This window comes from Bemisia tabaci, chromosome 6 (genome assembly GCF_918797505.1).
Source record: "Bemisia tabaci chromosome 6, PGI_BMITA_v3".
NCBI classification, from domain to species: domain Eukaryota; kingdom Metazoa; phylum Arthropoda; class Insecta; order Hemiptera; family Aleyrodidae; genus Bemisia; species Bemisia tabaci.
The window spans coordinates 31,287,635-31,307,553 of record NC_092798.1 but is presented as its reverse complement, the minus strand read 5'-3'; the positions used below and the strand labels follow the sequence as shown (position 1 = coordinate 31,307,553).

Below are 19,919 nucleotides of genomic sequence, written 5' to 3'. Positions count from 1 at the left end.
GAAGTCTAGAAATCAACTCCCATAGAAGACATACGCATTTACAATCAACATTGGTAGTTGTAAGAACACAAATAGTGTCATTTGTAACATCTAACTTTCATTGGATCTTGTTTGAAAATACTTCATACTCAATATCTCGTCATAGGATTGATCTGTGAATTACTTGCTGTGTGAACCTTTTTTTTTCGTAAGATTTTGAGGAGGCCTTTCTTCCAGTTTAGACTTTCTAATGGCACATCGACTTAGAGAGAAACCATTTAGTACAGTTTGATGATACTTAAAATAAAAAGCAAACTTAAGTAAAAAAAAAAAAAACCATTTATATTTACTTAATCGTAATTTTAAACTAAACAATTAATTAACGAAAATTAGGGTAAAAAGAGAGGGCTGGGATCCACACATCCTCAGTCTTGAGGGAGGGAAGAAGCACGTTTTTCGCATATTATTACTCTCTTTCCTACAGCTAAGTATCAACGGATGAACTCTGGTGAGCCATGAGATGAAAGAATCAAATCTTTGTTTATGTTTTGATTTCGGGATCTGAAATGAAAAACAAAAACAGTCTTTACAATTACTGATTCAACAGAAAATGAGCAGAACGAAATCTTTCCAACACTAAAATGAGGAGGAAAAACGAGGAAGGACCTTTGACATGAATGAAGTCTTAAAAATTGTAAACCTACAATAAACTAAGAATAAAGCAATGCTTCCTTGCTTCCTCTAAGAAGTGAATTAAGACATGAGATTCTAAGACAAAGCTTTTTCAGCCATTAGTACAAGTTAACCACACCCCTAAAAACTAGGTAGTAAAGTATTGGTGGATAAGGTCGATTAACAAGTTCAAGAGACCTAATAACAAATACAAGGATGGAAAAATAAACACTTACTATAAAACCCTTTTTCCTTGCCAAACAGGGTCTGCACTAACACAAACTGTTCATTTGATTGTTTTGGCTTTTCATAAAATAGAATAAAAACAGTCCTTCATATTGGACTCATGGAGATCGTGATGCCAATTTTCAAAAGACTCAAGAACCTAGTTAAATGTGCTATTCAGGCCTTTCATAATTTCAGATGAATTAGTTTTTGTTTTATCCCAGACACAAAATGGAAAAATATGTTAACAGAGATCGATTTTCCCGACTATTATTGATCAAATGCTGCCATGATAAGTAAACCTCATAGTTGAATTGACATGCTGAATCCATGCTCTCTGCTACATTCTGTTATTATGATGGCATAAGTATCGAACTGTGCACTTTTGTTACTTCTATCATTTATCTTTGTCTCTGTATGATTCGGGGGGTTTAAAACTTAAAACACAATTAGAAAAAAAAGACCATTACCTTGGAAGGTGAACTTAGGGAACTTGGTCATTTCCTCAGGTTTAACTCCACCGTACTGTTGAGCTATTCTGGCAAGTTCAGCTTTGTATTCCTTCTGAATTTCTGGAGATGGGTCGTACAACTTTCCACTAAGACATAAGAATTCACATTTCTGATTGTTGACAATAAAACTGAACATTAAATCATTGAGGGAGGGCCTCTAACTTATTTGTGGCGATTATGGGCTAAGCTACAGATTTTTTCTAGAGAAGGCTGAGTGACCATCTACTCCTCATAGGAGTAAAGCTACCAGATACAACTTTCCTGGGAGTCGCAAGCGTTCTTGGAGAGGGAGGACTCCTGACTCCCTTCTTTTAATCATACTGGTTACTGAAGAACACAGGGAGAAAAATCAAACTAGGTCAAAAATTATGTTGGAATAGAACACATGACACAGTAAAATTAGGTATTTCTGAAATATTAATGCGCTGGATCCTTTGAAAACTTGTTACTTTTCACTTACATTAACTAAATTCCTCAGAACTTATCAAGAAGTATCCATCAAATTTAAAGCAAAACGTCTGATGACAACAACCTGTTTTGTTGCACAGAGGAACTAAGTTTCATTATTTCTGCTTCATGCCTTCATATTATCTTTATACTTTTTCACGACTGTGAAATCCACAGCATTTGAAGACTGGGAGGCGTTTCAATATTCATGCATCATCTTTTAAGACCAAAATTTTCTGGTATTTCTTCGGACTTTTCAGTTTATTTGATTACATTTTTAATAGATCAGTGACCAAAAATCATTCTGGGATTTCAATGAGGAGATTATGAATAAATGAACATAAATGGCGCAGTTTTAAAATCTTCACGCCTACTACATTTCCTTGAAAGAATAATGGAAAATACTTCAGAAAGATAGCCGTAGGAAAGCTAAAACTCCTGACTACAGGTAACCAAGACACTTAATTGGACGTATTTCTATCAAACGGACCTAAGCGCCATAGGGTGAGGAAGGTAGAGGGGGGCTTGGATTGGCGGCGGAATCGGGCATCCGGCTTATTCCGTCCAATACTCGCAATGCTTTTCCATGGCGCTTAGGTCCGTTTGACAGAACGCGCTATCCGGGATTCTAAATTCCTCAAAAGGAACTCAAATTGGCGCTTAGTTCCGTTTGATAGAAATACGTCCAATTAGCACTTAATAACACTTATCACAACTAAGTCACTGCAAGAAGATTTCATGATACATACCCGCTCTTAGACTTGTATTCTTTGAGTTTGTCCAAGAACAACTGCTGGATTGGGTCGGATGCTTTCTGTAAAAGAACCGCAGAAATACCAATGTTTCTGCGTCCAGCCGAGGACAGTTCTTTGCTGACAGTTTTCAAAATTGGTTGCACCAACATCCTGAAAATGCACATATTATTAATATTACAAGAATCTTAAGTTCAAGGTATAAATAAAAACACTCCTGGTGATATTGAAAAGAAACACTGTCTTCTTCGCTGACCTTTGGTACAACAGAGTCGACTAGCTTTCTCTGTCAATTAGGATAACCAAGGAGAATGAAGGTAATAGAATCGGTTAAAGTAATTAGTGCTCCCTTTCAAAATAGACTGCGATTTTTTCTAAGGAAACTGTCAGAACAGCGATTTGATTTCTATTTTCTGTTTTAGGGTCAGGAGTAACTGATGGATTCATTCACTTACATGGACGTTTTGGGAAGGGGGTCATTCAAAAATGTTCACACACACTTATTTAAAAAACAAAAAAGTGAAAACAATAAGACCAGTAGCGAGTCTTGATAATCGACTATCGATATTATCCCATTGGAATCTATGGTAAAGAATCGATTATTAAAGTGTTCGTTGAGAAGACTTTGCTTATCGATCCTTTACCATCATTTTAAATGGCAGATTAAACGATATCTCGCAAAGCACACCACGCCACTGAATAAGACGCTGGCTGAACTGAAGTTTTTTTTTTTAGGGGAGGGGGGAGGGAGTTGCTTAGCTTTGATTCCCTTCTCCTTTTATAAAGATGATTAGAGGTGGCTGCTTTCGTTGGGAGGCTTCAGTATATACTTCCGTGAGATAAGTCAACAGTTTTTGCTTCCTGCCTGTAGAACGCCGCCATTCTATGGCGTCTGTTGACTGACTGAGGGCAATGATAAGTACTCCCAAGCAAAGATATATGAATCGATGAACTGCACATGCAGTCTAATGCATACAACTGCCAACTCTACTGATAGGATTTACGACGAGACTTTAATCCTCAAAAATATTTATCCCCTTGGAGTGAGTCCATGAGTGAGTAAACAACGTTTGCGACACAAGACTATGGTAAGAACTTATCGCAGTGACCAAAACTAAAATTTCTACATCATGTGTTTTAGAGCAGATCATGTGGTTATAAGAACGGTGAATTTGAACGACCCCTTTCAAAGGCTACTGTCTGGCGATACCAGTCCGAAGACAATTCAGCAAGCATAAAGAGCAAAGTTCATTCTTTTCAGGCCAGAAGAATATCCAAACACTTCTCAGGTTCTGGTGACACCAAAGGCATGCAAAACAATTTCTTTAATGATATTGGTGTGCTAAAAAAGGATGCAGTTTGTGAGCTCTACCGTACATGACATTTGGATTTTTGAGGTTAGAAATGGTGAAAGAATAAGAGGCGGCCGGATTACGATGGTCATTAGTAAGATGTTGCACTAATACATTAATACAGTAAATTAATATTGACAGTAAGAAGTGATGGAACACGCTACTAAATTAGAATCTGAAGTGTAAATTTGTAGATAAAGGAGAAATGAGGAACTTGTGACCTTATCAACCTTCATCAACTTCGAAGCTACGAAACTATAAAAAATGAGAAATTCGGTTGATGATAAGCACTGGGTGAGGAGTATGTCATCGTGAATATCGATAATGTTAAATTTTAATGAATTTATTACCTGAAAATTTGGGAAATGCACGCAAATCCAAAAAGAAAAGAGTGTTCCGAAAGCACACAGCTGATAACAAAAACACTAAAAACAACAACAGCAGCAGAATGTTCCGGTTTTCGATTCCTTGTCCCGATTGAATTTGGAACAAGGAATGCATTGAAAATGGAACGATAAGAACCGCCAACAGAATTTTAAATTTTACAGAGAGTACTTTTTTAACCAATCGGAGTTGTTCAATTTGAAAATCCACCAATCAGATTAGCTATAGTATTTCTTTATTCATCATGGTTTCGGTGGTTCATTCATCTTTTTCGTTGTTTATTGTGTTCATTCCAGTTCATTCATGAAGAGTAAAATTAACAATGGAATTGCGTCTGTGTGAGTGGACGGCCATGAAAGCCTTGATACCAGTGTGGGAGGATCTCTGAGCTACTGTGTTTTGAACTGAACTGAGCCAGCAAGTGCCGAAGTTGGTGTCTTAATTTAGTTGTTTTACTGTAATTTGTGGTATCCAAGACTCAAAATTTCATGTGCTAAAGTGTTAGTGTCAAAGTGAAGTGTAGGATCTCGATATTTCTGATATAGAGGTACGTTTCCCAGTTTCATTATGTCAAATATTTCTCTGTGTTTTTGTTTGGAATGCGGCACCTTGGTGGTATGCAGTGCTACCTTTACCTTTACTCCCGTACCAGAGTACTATTTTTGCTCATGATTCATCAACTGTATTTTACATACGCTCTTCACTGCGGAATTTTTCAATTCGCAACTCTTACCCATTTTCCGATCATTACTGAAGCTTATCAGCTATCTGTCTAGAGGATGCCCTAACCTATGAAAATTCTCTATTCACTTTGTAACAGTCTACCAAGTTTTATTCTTATCAGAACAAATTATCAGAGCTATCAATTTCCCTATTTTTAACCCATTGCTACTCTCGGCAACAGATCAAGACGGTTGCATCCAGCTGCGTTAGTTTTATAATGGAGGCGAAAATTTCATGAAGTATATGTACAGCCCTGTCTTATTTCAGCCTTACCTATGTACTAGGTACTCTCCTGTCAGGGCTATAATTTTATTTGGAATGGCTTCGCCTTGTTCTATCTAATCAGGAATGGAGATTCAAGTTTATTTTAAGTAGACAGCTCCACATTGCTTATTTTTATAGTGCAAGGTGTCCGCAAATGATTCAGCCCTGGTCATGCTATCAGACTGCCTGGCACTGTAAAGGGAATCATATGCTCGCACGCATGCTCATAAGGGCATATGATGCGCCAATCAGTGATTGAATTCTCATCATTGTATAGCGTGCTGCCAAACATTAATGGAGTGTCCAGGGTTTATCAAGGAAGGTGATGGTACGTATATATGATATCCTCCTGAATGGACAAACGGTTTGATTGTGAGACCAGCGTCTTATTCTCTGAATGCAGTCTCACATTCCAAGTAAAGTTAGCGTCTCCAAAGTAAGTGTGTGTCAGCAGATAACATAATGAGGCGTACATCAGTTCTGAAAGTTGCTGTTACCTCTCATCCAAATTGTCTGCGGTGGAAGACTTTTTTGTTTATATTATCTGCGGACTCCATGACTTATTTTCTTCCACAAATTGTCGAATCGGTAATAACTCCAAAAGATTACTGAGGAGAGGTGACAAGAGGTGAAGATTTTTGTAAGACCATTAAATTTTACAGACTGACAACAAGCCTAGCAGAGGGCTTTTCAGAATAGGTTACCTTTTTTCATCTTCTCACTTGAAGCTCATTTTCAAATGTCAAGTGACGGAGGATACCATGTTGTCGGCGATCTTTTTGAGAATCGAACAATTTAGCCTTTCAACTCAGAAATTGAAAACAGTCAGCGTGACAGCTCCTGTTTTCAAGCTTTAAGGGTTTCCAGGGCGAAATATATGAAAAAACCATGAATCGTATCCTTTGTGAAGGAGCAGCAGAAATGCAGCTAATTCAGCTGATATGTGGAATATTGTTTCTCTGCACCGATTGAACGGTCCCCAATGAAATTTGTGTACTCTAAACTGCGGAGCCAATTCTTTTCTGTCTCATCAGATTTTTAAACTCTGATGTGTAGTAATAAGCACACATTACTTGTGAACTTTTTCCCATTGGTATCTTCTTGGTGAAGCTAGAAAGATGCTTGAGTTGTGGTCGCAAATTTCCTATCAAACTTTAATATTTAAATGAAAAAATATTCAACTCATAATGTATCTTTCATCTCTGAAATTTTATGCTTCAATGACTTTTTCTCTGAAGATAATTCCAAATTCCTTCCTAGAGTGCTCAATTTTCTAACATTTTCCCAGGAAGGCTACTTGGCGCTTCTTTTGAAGCCCAGAGACTCCTTTCTAACACCCTCTGAAGCTGAAAAAGTCTTGTAGATCCTTCTTGATGGGATGACTCCCTGTGTCCCCCTTAGACAACCCTCCCCCCCCCCCAATGAAAAACCCTTCTGCCCCCTCACCTCAAAAAATTCCTGGTTTCGCCTACAATCACAGTATTATACTTTCATCACTGCTTTCTGTTCATTTTCCTAATGGCCTCTTTGAAGCTGAGATAGTCCTGTGGACCCCTCTTGATGGAGTGCCTCTTTGTGTCCCCCTCAAATGCCCTTAATGAGGTGCCCTTCTGTCCCCCCCTCCCCCCATCTCTTAGGGTTTGCTTTTTACTTGAAAAAACATAATACTGTTTGAAAAGTTGGAGAAAAGTTTTTTTTTATTTGGAAAGGTTTGTTTTTCTGTATTGACGTAACTTATCTGGAAGTTTGCAATGTTACCAACCGATTTAAGTATTTTGTGGTTTTCTCACCGAAGTATTTGAGTATTTGGTACCAATCGAGTATCTCTTAATCTTTAACACATATTTTACCACGCTTTTCCTGTTTTGAGAAAGAATCGTTCCGATTTATCATCACATAAACTCAATGGCTAAACCAAGTACTATGTCTCACATGTTCGAGTAAAGCCAATGTTGTTGAAGCACTTCATAACTCCCCTGGCTTGGTTCCTTCTTTTCCCCTTCATTTAAGCTTTCTTTTTCTGTCTCCCTCTATAATTCAAAACGTAGGCACGAACTCATCAAAAATCACCATGTTGAATATCATTGCCTTTCTGCTAGAATATATGATTGCCATTATTCGCATTTCCACTCCAAGGCTCCCTCATATGTCATAAGTGGTTCGGTGATAAAGCAAAACCGTAATCGCATTCCTCAACTTTTTTATCTACCCAGGATTTCATCTACTTACCTACTCAGGAGCCAGTCGCTACGTTCCCGTTCGTTCGGTTGACGTTCTCACGTAGAAAGAAGCTCCTTTCGATAGTGAATTGAGTTGTGGTTTAGACTTTTGCCAACTTCGTTCTTCCTGTTCCTTTCGGGGAAATTTTCGTACATTTCGTTACTTTGACTGCGTGCTTACTAATCTAAAGCTTTATTCGTGGATATTTTACGTCAAGTGGATATTCTTACCCGCCCTCGTCGCACAACGCAAGTGTTACTCACTGAGCACAGTGTTACCTATCAGCGTTATTTGCGGTTGAATATTTCAAGGTAATCTTCTGTATTCGTTTTCTTTTTTCGATGCGGAGCGGGGGAGGAAGATAATCGTAAATTTCCCTTTTTGGCATGTCACTGCTGCCGTGCTCAGGAAAAACGATGTATGAACCTTCAGGCGTTGCCAAATTTCCTTCGATAAAGTACAAAGTCACTGTGGAAGTTGAGAATATTTTTCTTCCAATTTTTCGGATAATATTGTTTGCAGTTTGATCTAAGGTGTCTAAAATTTACCAGGAAAAATATGCATAACTTTCCTCCAAAATAAACATTTAATTGGAAGATATTTGGTAACTCTCGAATATTCTTCCGGCGTTTTTTCTTATTAGCACGACAGTATGGCCATGCCCATCTTCTATACTGAAGTTGCAAATCTCCGCCCGCTCATCATTTTTCTCGATGACCGAAGTACGAAACCACGTATCTCCATTGCGACGTCTCAATATTTTCGCTCCTATTTTCTTTTTTCGAATAGAAACAAACCAACTTTATACCCAAACAATTACGCCGAATATGCTGAAACAGAGAAGAAAAATCAAGGAAATTTTTAAGAAATTGTATTGGCTAGTTTCGTAAAGAAAAATTAAAGTAAGACAGGAAGTTTGCAATGTCACAAACGGATATACGTGGTTTCGCCCCTTGGCCATCGATAAATCGAAATAATTGGAAAAAAAGAAGAAGAAAAACCAACAGTTTTTCCTTTGAATTTTCTGTAATTTTCCCCACTAATTCCAAATAATTTTCTGAAAATTTTAAGAAAAGTTTTCGATTAGTTTTCTTATGAGGATATGAGGACTTATATGTAACAATAGCGGATGTGAAAAATTACCTTTTCGAAACACATTCAAAATACTGTTTTGGCATCGAGAAAATTTTGAGAAAATACTTGAGATGTGATCCTCGAGATCTGTACATTATGCCAGAGCCAAACATATTACATTTTTGTGTGAACAAAACAGTTTTTTAAGCGCGTTTCGAAAAGGTAATTTTTCACATCCGCCATTGTTACAGATAAGGCCTCATAAACAACATTATCGGTGATTTTGAAACATCGTAGTGGAAGCAATTACTTATTTTTGCGCTTACTTCCAAAAATGAAAATTATATTCAGAGAAGTAGATTAATCTAATGTTAGTGTGACATTTTTACCAGTAGGTAAATGGAAATCGTTTAAGTAACGTTAGTTGTCTCCGTTTATCGAGTCTAAGCGTCTCATTTGGATTTTCACCCATTCAAAGGGAAATGTCGCATTATCCTGTCAAAGCCACCCCTATGTAAAATTATCGCGCAGTCGGTAGGATTCGAACCTACGCTCCCAGAGGGAATCTGATTTCTAGTCAGACGCCTTAACCACTCGGCCACGACTGCTCCGTGGCGGCGGAGGCCACTTTCGCGGCTGTTGAGATGAACCCCTCGATCCAAGCTCCGAAACTGGGCTTGCGTCAGCGGCCCACGCGTACTGGATTCCCCTGTGTGACGTAGCCGCCTGTTGCACCATTTCGAAACATCGGGTGACGTCATCTAGCTGCTCGCGCATATGCACGCCCAAGAACAGGTGAAATGCTTTCTTACGGCGCATTTGCTCTCGGCAATCCCGAAATGTTGGTTTTTCCTTTTTATTTTATTCATCAGTTCTTCATCTTTCGTATCAAGAAACTTACTTACATCAAAAAGGAAGAAATAGAGAGAAGAAAGGTTTTTTTTTTTTTTTTTTTTTTTTTTTTTTTTTTTTTTTTACGTTAAACTATGACTAAAATTTTTCGAGGGGATGAATATCAAGAAAAAACTAGCACAGTAACTTATGCATAGTGAACTCAATTTTTTAACAACTTTTTTTTTAACTACACTTTCACAACAACCTCTAGTGCACTTGGGGCGAAACCTAACTTCAATTTTATGTCTTTTCCCCGCATCTTTGCGACTTAGCGAGGAAAGGTACCCAAAAAAGCTCACAGCTGATACGGCTTGGACGGCCAGAAGTGCCTCAGCATCGCAATAAGAGCTCTATGGAAAAGACAATTTCACTTTTCATTGTCATTTGGTACTCGAGAGAATAAAAATTCGATCACATAAGACCCGGTTACCTCAGATTTCTAAATTGACTTTTAAGGCTGTGGTTACATATTGAACCAATCGATATCACTATAATCTCACCTGAGTGATCTGTCAAATACGATCTAAAAAAACCATCAAGTGAACGTGCCGGTGGGGGAAGGGTGTATGTGATGCGTTTACTCATGTTGGGCACAATTTTTGTGAAAGCCCTGTCAACACTAACAAGAGTTCAGTTCCGTAAACCTATCCCTGTTTGGACAAGGCCTTTCACTTATAAAAAACGAACGAAAAATTTATGAAAGAACAAACCTGAATGTGGTTGAAAATTTTAACTTCCACCGCCGCGCCGCGCCGACCGCACTGTATTGGCGCAATGCGTGAAGTATTCATGCAGTCTTGTAGGCGCTATGCGTTTCACGCCGACCGCTGCTGACCACACTGTTAGGCGCAATGCGTGAAGTATTCATGTAGTCTTGTAGGCGCTATGCGTTTCAAGCCGACTACCGCTGACCGCAGTGTGTTTGACGCAATGCGTGAAGTATTCATGCAGTCTTGTAGGCGCTATGCGTTTTATGCCGACCGCCGCGCCGCTCCGTTCAAAGGTCAAATTGCGTGTTTGGTTTCTATTTTAACTCGACCAATTAAAGGTGTTATCTCTTGTATCACCGAAAGACGGTAAAATTAGAAATTACTGTACTTTTACCGTGAGGAAATGAGAGATTTTGTCGCCTTTTCTCGTTTGTAATTTATTATCTGGACCAGATTTTTTTCTCTCTCTTTTTGATACCTACATTCAAAACAATTGCAAAATTTGCCGCCCCCTACATTTTGCCGCCATGGGCCGCGGCCCATGTGGCCATCCCTTTAATCCGGCCCTGAGTACGTCCAATTTAGCTTTTTGAGGTGAAGTTTGTGCTCCTTAACAGGGACAGTTGGGCAGATGTAAAATTTCTACGCTAATATTTAAATATGAAACACTTATTAACAACAAAATTGTTTTATGACTTTCCTCCCAGATTTTGGCAACTTTTTTTAAAGCAGCTTTGCGAACAGAGCAGATTTGCTGTGAAACCTGAGGTACATGTTCATCTTGTAAATGACCATAATTTCCGAACACTTGTTTGACCAGAATCCGTGCTTAACGTCAACAAACCCATCAAACCGCGGATTTTATTACTCCCTCACACGGAGGTGTTCCAACCGCAAACGTCTCTCCGAATTTCATAATAATAATAATATATCTTTATTTGTTTTTTGGCTTGCACATGGCTTCTACAAATGCGTCGAATTTTTCTAAACAAGAAACAAGAATAAATATATGTATATATAAAAAAAAAGAAAAAAAGACAATGATATCAACCTGTCCCCTTTAAAAAATCGTTGATTGAATATGGACATTCCTCAATTAGATAATGTCTGACCAGGGCATTGTGGCTTCGGGGCTCATCTTTAATTTTTTTCCTTATGTTTGATGGTAGTTTAGAGAAAAAGTTATGGCCTCGAGCCGCTGTTTTATTAATTTTTATGATTAGACTTTCTGTTCTGTTTCTGGTGTTGTGGTTGTGCACCACTCTCGATTCCTGTAGTTTCTTGTTGTTGTATAATTTCAAAGATGAGTATATGATCAATGCTGGAACAGTTAAGATTTGTAATTTTTTAAAATGTTCCTTGCAAGATTCTGTAGGTTTTAATTTAAGCATAGTTCTAATAGCTTTTTTTTGAGTTATGAATAATTTCTCGATCTTTTTATTATTGCAAGTTGACCAGGCATTGATACAATATAGTATGTGAGATAGGAAAAGAGAATGATACACTACCATTAACAGATTCATGTCGCAAAATCTTGATAGGACTCTCAACACAAAAATAGCGCCATGCAGCTTTTTACACATGATGTCAACATGGTCATTGAATTTAAGAGTATCATCTAACAAAATACCTAAATATTTTGCAGCGGCTACTCTTTCCATTTGCTCATCATCTAGTAGCACTTGGAAGTCCTTGATCAGTTCATTATTTACATTAAAGAGCAAAAATTTCGATTTACTCGTGTTTACATTAAAAAGGTTGATCTTACACCATTGGCTAAAATAACTCATGACAGTAAATGTATCAATTTCCAGATTTTCCAGTATGATATTGCTTAGAATTATGAGGATGTCATCAGCGAACAATAGAAGGTCAAAAAATGATTTTAAGAGAGATTTAACTTTTACTTTTAAAAATATAGCTAAATCATTAATGAACAGAATAAATAGTAGTGGCCCTATCATTGATCCTTGCGCGATGCCTCCATAGATCATTCTACTTATTGAGTTATATTTCTTATTGCTTTTCCTCATATGGACATATTGTTTTCTTTGTGACATAAAGCTTTTTATCCATTTAAGAGCTTCTTTTCCAAATCCCATCTTTTTTAGTTTGAACATTAGGATATCATGATTTACCGAATCAAATGCTTTACTTATGTCTATAGCGATTACAACAACAGGGTTTTTTTTCTTTGTGCTGATGATTGCTTCATAGCATCTAAGTATGGCCGCTTCAGTACTTAGTTTCTCCCTGAATCCATACTGATTATCACAGAGTAAATTATTTATTTTAAGGAATTTATTAATTTGCTGTACTACGGACATCTCATAAATTTTTGAGATTGGCGATACAATTGATAATGGTCTGTAGTTTCCTGGGTTGGTGGGATCACTGTCTTTCCACAGAGGTATTACTTTGATTTCTTTCAGGCAATCTGGGAATTCGCATTCTATGATTGAGTGGTTAATGTACTTGGTTAAGAGTGGGCTTATTTCGTACTTTATTAGTTTTAGAAAATAGTTGCTAATACCTTCATGGCTTTCAGATTTTTTATTTTTTAGCTTGTCGATTGACTTTTCTACTTCTTCCACTGTGATTGGATTGATATAAAGTACATTGTCATGCGATTTTAAATAGTCAAAGTTATTAAAGTCAATTTTAATGTTGGAGTTCCTATTTAGAATAGCAACAAAGTGATCATTTAGTACTTCTGTGATTTCCTCTATACCAATTACAACTTTTCCCTTGTAATATAGTTCCTCAATCGTGCATGCTTTGTATTTTGAGGATTTATTAGAATTTACAATGTTCCAGGTAGTTTTAGAAATATTTGTAGAATTTTTTAGTATGTTTGTTACCTTATTTGATTTCTCGTTTAATATCATTAACTTGTAGGCACGCTTCTGTTCTTTGAGTTTGTTTTTGAGCTCAGCATATTTTTCATTTTGGAAATTTTGAACGTTTTTTGTGATTTTCCTTAAATTTTTCATTTCTTCCGTAATTTCTTTAACAATTCTATAGTGATTGGCTCTAATATTTGGTTTGATTAAATTATTTAATGTTGTTGGCGCTTTCTTGAATTTGGAGGGAAAATACAGATTGTGTTGATAAGAAATTCTTTGAATAAATGAATTAATATCTTCATTTGTTCTGCTTTTACTTAGATCTATTATATTTGCTCTGAACATGTGTATGTTCTCATTATATTTTCTCACAAAATATCCTCTATTTTCTTTTTTTCTGCATCCTAAATCTTTTAACACATTGAGTTCAATTCCATAATGGTCAGATAATGCGCTGTCCACTACTTCAATTTTAAAATCTTTCCTCTGTAAATTAGTGAATAGGTTGTCAATCAGAGTGCTCGTTGATTCAGTTACTCTTGTGGGTATGAAAACTTGCTGTCGTAAGTTATTTTCTATCATTGTATTTATTAATGATTTCGAATTATGATCATCAACGAGTAAGTCAATGTTGAAATCTCCTACTACTATTGTTTTAACATTTGGATCTACAAGGGTTAGCAATTCAGTTAACTTTTCGAAAAATACTGTTAAGTTTCCATTTGGGGACCTATATATTACAATTATGCACAATTTAAATTTGAGACCCTTCACAATGCAAGATGTAATTTCTATGTCCATTTCGTTTGTACATTTGGCCGACCATTTACTTTCTATTTCAATTCTTAGTTCTTCTTTAGCAAGAATTAATGCACCTCCACTTTTGTGTTTAGTTCTGCAATAATTAGATACAATTCTATAGTTATCACTAATTTTTAATTGCGCTATTTCATGTGACTTTAGTCCATGCTCAACAAGACATAGGATGTCAGGGTTAATCTCTTGTAGGAAGTCATTTAATAGATCGATTTTATTTGAAATATATTGGGTATTTTGATAGTACAGTTTAAGGTGAGCGCCCTCTGTTTTTGTGTAATTCAAGCTCTTATTTGAATCAGCTACATCCATTTGTGTAGTTTCGTCATTAAGCTCTAGTTTAAAGATTTTGTGACCAAAGTTTCTAGTACCCTGTCATGGATTAGTTTAACAATTTCTTGCTTACCCCTGGTATTCAAGTGAAGTCCTCGGAAAGTAAAATGGCTGCGACTAAGATAGTCAAAGTCAATTTCTGACACATGATTATACATTTTTGTTGCTCTTAATATGAGCTGGTCGTAAAATCTTTTAAAAGTAATTGCTACATAATTGGGAACATCGAACCTATGAAATAGTTTAGGAATTACAAGATTTGTATGGGAAGTGAGGCGTGCTGCTTTACACAATTCAGTAAACAAGTCATATTTAGGGCTTTCATAATGGTAAAATAAGTCATTAGAACCAGCGATTACAAATACAAAATCATTCTTCGTGAAGCCCTTGGTTAAATTTCCAATGTCTTCAATGACATTTTTGAAAAGGGCATTTGGTTTAAAAATTGAATGAGTTTCAAAGTGTTGATTACTTCCTAGTCTATTTTTTAGCATTTGAGCTAAATTTCTACCGTGTGAGTCAGAAAGAATCAAGACTTTTTTCTTCGACTTTTGGCAGCTATTAGAACTAAAATTGGGATTAAGATCATCTTTTAAAACTATATTTTCTCCGTCATAGCGAGGAAGTGTAACTCCAGACTGGGTGGATAGTTCAAAACAATTTATGGTGGATACATTGTTAGGACTAAAGTTACCATTTGTGAGGCTATCAGCTAAGATTGCATTTTTTGTAATTAGTTTTTTGATTCTAGTATTTAACTCTCTGATTTCCTCTTCAAGTTTTTGGTTCAATACTTCCTTATTCAGAATATCTTTTTTCAATTCATCAACTTTCTCATTTAATACCTTTATTTCATTACCTAATTTTTTGTTTATTTTTGTAATGCAATTATTATTATTTCTAAGGGTACAATTGTTTTCAATCAAGGAGTCGCGCTGGCATTGTAGATCCAGTTCCGGATCCGTCTGAACGCCTGTCGTAGCATAATTTGGAGAGTCAGCGTTTGCCCGGGTGTCAGTGGGAGAGGCATTTTTCTTCTTAGGTTTTGCTGTTTTCGTTGATTTTGTGGTGGAAATTTTCTCTGCATGGTTTGGCATCATAGTAGAGATGTGTGGTTGGATCTCGGCCTTATTTATTGATGAGCGACTATTTGAGCCGACAGGAGACTGCCGCATTGCCTTGACTGTTATCTTTGTCCTAGAGCTGATTTTTGGAGTCTTGTTTGGGTTCGGTTGAGACAATTGCATTGACGGTGGCGAGCTCAAACGGGAGAGTTGGTTGCTGTTTGTGGATCTCAGAGCGTACTGATTCTCGGTGGATTGCGCTGGTGGATGTGGCGCTCCGGTCGCCGCTAGGATGCTGGTCACACGAGACCGGACCATTTTGCCTCTTGTTAGTTCTATCAGCTGATTTCAAGGTCAAATTTTTGATAGTTGATCGGCAACACAGTGTAGAGCGAGGAAGTTTTAGGACAACATTTTGAGGTTAGGTTGCCGATAACACTTAGGGACAAAAAATTCACAGTCAGCTGCCGATAAAATGCCAAAAACGATCACTTAGAACAAGCAAAAAACGTAGCACTTTTATATGAAAAAAGTAAAAACACAAGAAATTGACTCAGTTAATTGTTCAAATAAAGTTGTCAGGAGAGTAACAAAACACTTGCTATCGGCATTCAGCCATCTTGGAAAAAAAAAAAAAAAAAAAAAAAAAAAAAAAAAAAAAAAAAAAAAAAAAAAAAAAAATGGCTTTTCATGGCTTTAATACAATAGTTTTGTGTCTTATATGTTGTGGGTGTGTGATGTGTGTCCCTCCCCCTTTTGTGACGGAACGAATTACAGGCGACACACAAAATTCGAAGCTGGATTTTTATGATACTTGCGACCATTGTGAGCCAAGTGTTCTTTTATCAGGTATCCTCCAGGTGTGTTCTGTACACTTCGTGAGATTGGAGGATTTTGAGCTGGAACGAATTACAATTTTATAAACTTGCGCAAATATGTTGTGTTTGCTCTCGGGTGTCCGTTTTTAGTGGTTGAAAAAGCAAACAAGGAACACCACAGACAGGTAGTCCAGCTCTTTAATATTTGGGCACTTCTGCACTGAGAAGAATGCATCGATGTATCCTCTTTTCATCAGAGTGAATTTCGACTTACATTATTCGCATCATCATCATGGATGTTTCGACTGTTCTTGTTATTTTCTGCTGTTCAAAAAGATTCCACCCTCAAATAACGGTTTCTTGTTACGTTCACTCTGAAAAAGAAGAGATTAAGGACATTTTTTTTAAAATGAAAACAAAATTCTCCAATCTAAAGAAAATTTTTTGAAATAAAGAATTTTTTTTATTCAAAGCATATTTTTCCTGAGATTTTTTTTTTATTTTTATTTTATTGACTTTCTCCTTTTAGAAAAGAAAAATTATTTTCTCATGAAAAAAAAATTAAATTTTCTTGAATAACAAATTTCCCTTAAAGAAATCCCCCCAAAATGTCTTTAAATCAAAGGGAATTTTGTTTTAATTTAGACTATTTTGTTAAAATGATTCTTTTCCTAACGCAACAATCAGACAGTTTCATTTTCTCGCAGCATTTCATTGGCTCGGCTTGAAAATATCAGGGCTCTCGCTCTCGTTCGATCGTGACTTCATGCGCAATATAAAACACTGGGAAAAAAAAAAAAAAAAAAAAAAAAAAAAACACACATTTGATCTAGAATCCAGACTCTTGAAAAACATTGACAAGAAAAAGGACTCTTGATTCAATCAGATTTAAGCTCAAATCCAAAGGAAATCCGCTCAAATTAAGAGGCTTGGTTCTTGATTTAAGCTTAAATCTGATTGAATCAAGAGTATTTTTCATCGTTGATGTTTTTAAGAGTCTGAACTCTAGATCCAATGTGTTTTTTTTTCCAGTGAAGCGTCGAATAATGATTTTTGCTCCCCCGCATCCTGTCAGAATCGATCGATCGGTCGGGCTCCAGAATTCGCATCGATTTTCAAGATTTTTACTGATCTGGTTTTCAGTCTGTTTTGTTTGCGGTTTATACCAACCCGTCTCCCCTCCCCCCTCCTTCCCAGAACCTCGCGGGAACCTGTCTGGACCGTGCAATTTATTTTACGCTGTCGGCGCAGGATCATTTGAGATGATGCCCTCAGCGCCAAATAGTGTGAAAAATTTCTCCGTACCTGAGTGATGTTTGCGTTGCATTGCAAGGAAGTTGGAGATGCCGTTTTGAAGATAGATTTCCCCGTACTTTTCGAAACTTCAACGTCGAAACTTAAACGGAGACAAGCCCTGCGCGCCGGACTAGACTAACCTCCTTTTTGATTAGTAATCAGTCTGACAGGAGGACTTCAATTCCCCTTTTTTGTTCCTCTTTAAGATTAGCTATTTCAGCTTATAGGTTCTCACAGAGAAATTGAATCGATCGAAATTTTCCGATGACGTGGATTTTCGGATGTTGATGTTCTAAAAACCTGGGATCGGAAAGAGCGTAATGATCCTGAGAAAGATCATATCTAGGTTAGTCTTTCGGTGTAAGATTTTCTCTTGCAAGGTGTCAAGTATGAGGACTTTCCCGATTCTATCAGGGTTTGAGGTCAATCAGGATTTAATCCCGATTCCATCAGGATTTGAGGAAAAATCAGTCGTAAAATCAGGATTTGAGGAAAGTCGGCCGTCCGATCGAATTTATGCTTCCGCATACGCTTATGCAGAAATTGTAATGTTTCTCCGCCAGAAATCAGGATTTGGAAAAATTATGAAATCAGGATTTAGCAGTCAAAAATCAGGATTTCCCAAAATGAAAAAAAAAAACTAGACACCCTGTCTTGGGACATAATTTTGGAGTTAATTCCAGGATTATATCGACTAAATCTTGCATACTAGTACTTGGCGTGACGTACCACAGCCTAATGTAATATCCGGGGATTTTCGAAAAAATATCTTAAAATTCAGAAATTATATCAATGGACTATCGAATCATTCTCGAAAGTTCTGAAGATCCACCTCCAAGCAGGTAGTCGAGAGGGGCATCATGGTTCTTTTCCCGCTCACCTGAGCTCGGACGAATTCATTGATATGCACGATCCGTCACTGGGCGTTTAGTGCCAGTGCATGGCGATAGGGCCCAGATACGCCGGGGGGCACGGAGGGGGGCCGGGGGACGGATCGGAGATGTATCATTCTCGTCACACTTCTCCGTTTCTGCTACCACGTTACCCCCGGGCCCCGGGCCGGGGTCCCCCGACGCCCCAGTCTTTATATCATCCGATCTGTCGTTTTTTGACCGGCGCGTCCCGGGTTATCGCATTTCAACCGTGATGCGCTGGCGCTCCAGAATTTTAAGTCAGCCCCGGGACTCACACAACCCTGTCCGCGCACCTTTTCTGCCGTGGTAAGCAAGAACGCCGTATGAGCATTCGAGAGTTGCCAGATTTCTTTCGATAAAATGTCCGTTATTGAGGGAGGTTAGGAATATTTTTCCTTGGAATTTTCAGGAACTTTAGATCCAAATACTAATAAAATTCTCTGAAAAATTGGAGGAAAAATATGCGTAAGTTTACCAGGGAATTCATGTTTCATCGAAGAAAATTTGGCAACGCCTGAAGGTTCTTATGGCGTTCTTCCTTAGCACGGCAGTTTTCATAACTTGCAGACGGGCCCATCTCTCATTTTCCTCCTTTTTCTCTCGTGTTTTGAGTTGTTCTGCATCTCGCGTCGAAGCTTTTCCAAACCCCTCAGATTTAGGGCCAACCTCTGTTGTCCCATATTTTTACCTTCTTTATTTTCGTCGTCAGCTTGTATATTTTAAATAGCTCCTTTTTTTTATCACTCTTGGATTTTACGAATTTTAAGATAAATTTAGTTGTCAAGACAGTATCTATAAGTATGAGGATTTCTTCACCTGAGGATAAAATATAGATAGCCTACCTCGAGAAAAATTAGCATTTTGGAAGATCATCCCCACCACTAATAATTATTATTTATTATATTTTAGCTTGCAGTCATGGCATTCCGACTGCATGCTGAGAAGAGTGGATTGGATAATTTCGATTCAGCTAACCCAAACTGGTGTTGCTCACAGACATACTGGTACTGTACAGCAAACTTATCGGAGTTGTATTACGAACTTAGTAGATCAGCATCAGCACACATTAGTTAGAACACAACTACATTAAGTTTGGTGTACAGTACCAATAAGTTAGCTCACGACGTAATTCGTGATGGCTGATCGAAATCCTACCATTTTTTCAGTGTACAGAAAAATTTACGTCAGAATCTTTAAGCAATGTCAATTTCAGTGTAATTTTTTTAAATTCTGCTTCTTTAAAAAAAGTAATGCGTAATGTGTCAATAGTAATATTTTATTTTATTCAATCTTCTTTTTGTTCCTTATTATAATTCGGTGTGCTCGTACAGAGAAGACGTATGAGCTTGTGAGAAAGGAAAAATTTCGTCTCAATATTTCCACCCCCTTCTATTCTTCTATTTTTTCATTTAATTATATAATATTTCTCATGGAGCGCACAACATCCTTTTTTTTTTTTTTTTTTTTTTTTTTTTTTTAGAAATTTTAAATTTTTTCCCATCAGATGATGAGGATTCATAGAAATTTTAAAGAAATAAGCCTCGTTTAATTTTTTCGAAGTTAAGTATGAAATAAAGTTAACAAATGTACAGCTAAAAAATGTTACCAAAATGAATCACAATAG

General features: G+C 37.1%; 2 protein-coding genes and 1 non-coding gene across 4 annotated transcripts in view; 1 reads left to right on the top strand and 2 right to left on the bottom strand.

The window, feature by feature from the left end:
• Positions 1-304: 304 nt before the first annotated feature.
• Positions 305-4,378, bottom strand: ATPsynCF6 (ATP synthase, coupling factor 6). Its single transcript, XM_019061510.2, has 4 exons — positions 4,290-4,378; positions 2,585-2,740; positions 1,347-1,474; positions 305-540 (listed from the first exon to the last, which is right to left on the bottom strand). The coding sequence occupies exons 2-4, from the start codon at positions 2,737-2,739 to the stop codon at positions 521-523; spliced, it is 303 nt and encodes a 100-aa protein (XP_018917055.2). The 5' UTR covers position 2,740; positions 4,290-4,378; the 3' UTR covers positions 305-520.
• Positions 4,379-4,641: 263 nt separating this feature from the next.
• Positions 4,642-19,919, top strand: part of LOC109044016 (protein C-ets-1) — a 247,304-nt gene continuing 232,026 nt past the window's right edge. The window contains exon 1 of one of the 2 annotated variants that reach the window (XM_019061474.2): positions 4,642-4,870. The gene's annotated coding sequence lies outside the window, so the exon portion shown is untranslated. Of the gene's footprint in view, positions 4,871-7,406; positions 7,842-19,919 lie in introns of those variants that run through there. The other variant, XM_019061482.2, reaches the window with a different exon arrangement.
• On the bottom strand, positions 9,131-9,212 carry TRNAS-AGA (transfer RNA serine (anticodon AGA)). The gene has a single exon. It is a non-coding gene; the product is annotated as a tRNA-Ser (tRNA).

Bases quoted from the DNA above. Each gene is read 5' to 3' on its own strand.
- ATPsynCF6 (XM_019061510.2), bottom strand. From the start codon at position 2,739: ATGTTGGTGCAACCAATTTTGAAAACTGTCAGCAAAGAACTGTCCTCG. The intron at 1,475-2,584 runs GTATGTATCATG...CTTATGTCTTAG, and splicing joins GAATACAAGTCTAAGAGCGG to TGGAAAGTTGTACGACCCAT. The intron at 541-1,346 runs GTAATGGTCTTT...TTTTCATTTCAG, and splicing joins CCCTAAGTTCACCTTCCAAG to ATCCCGAAATCAAAACATAA.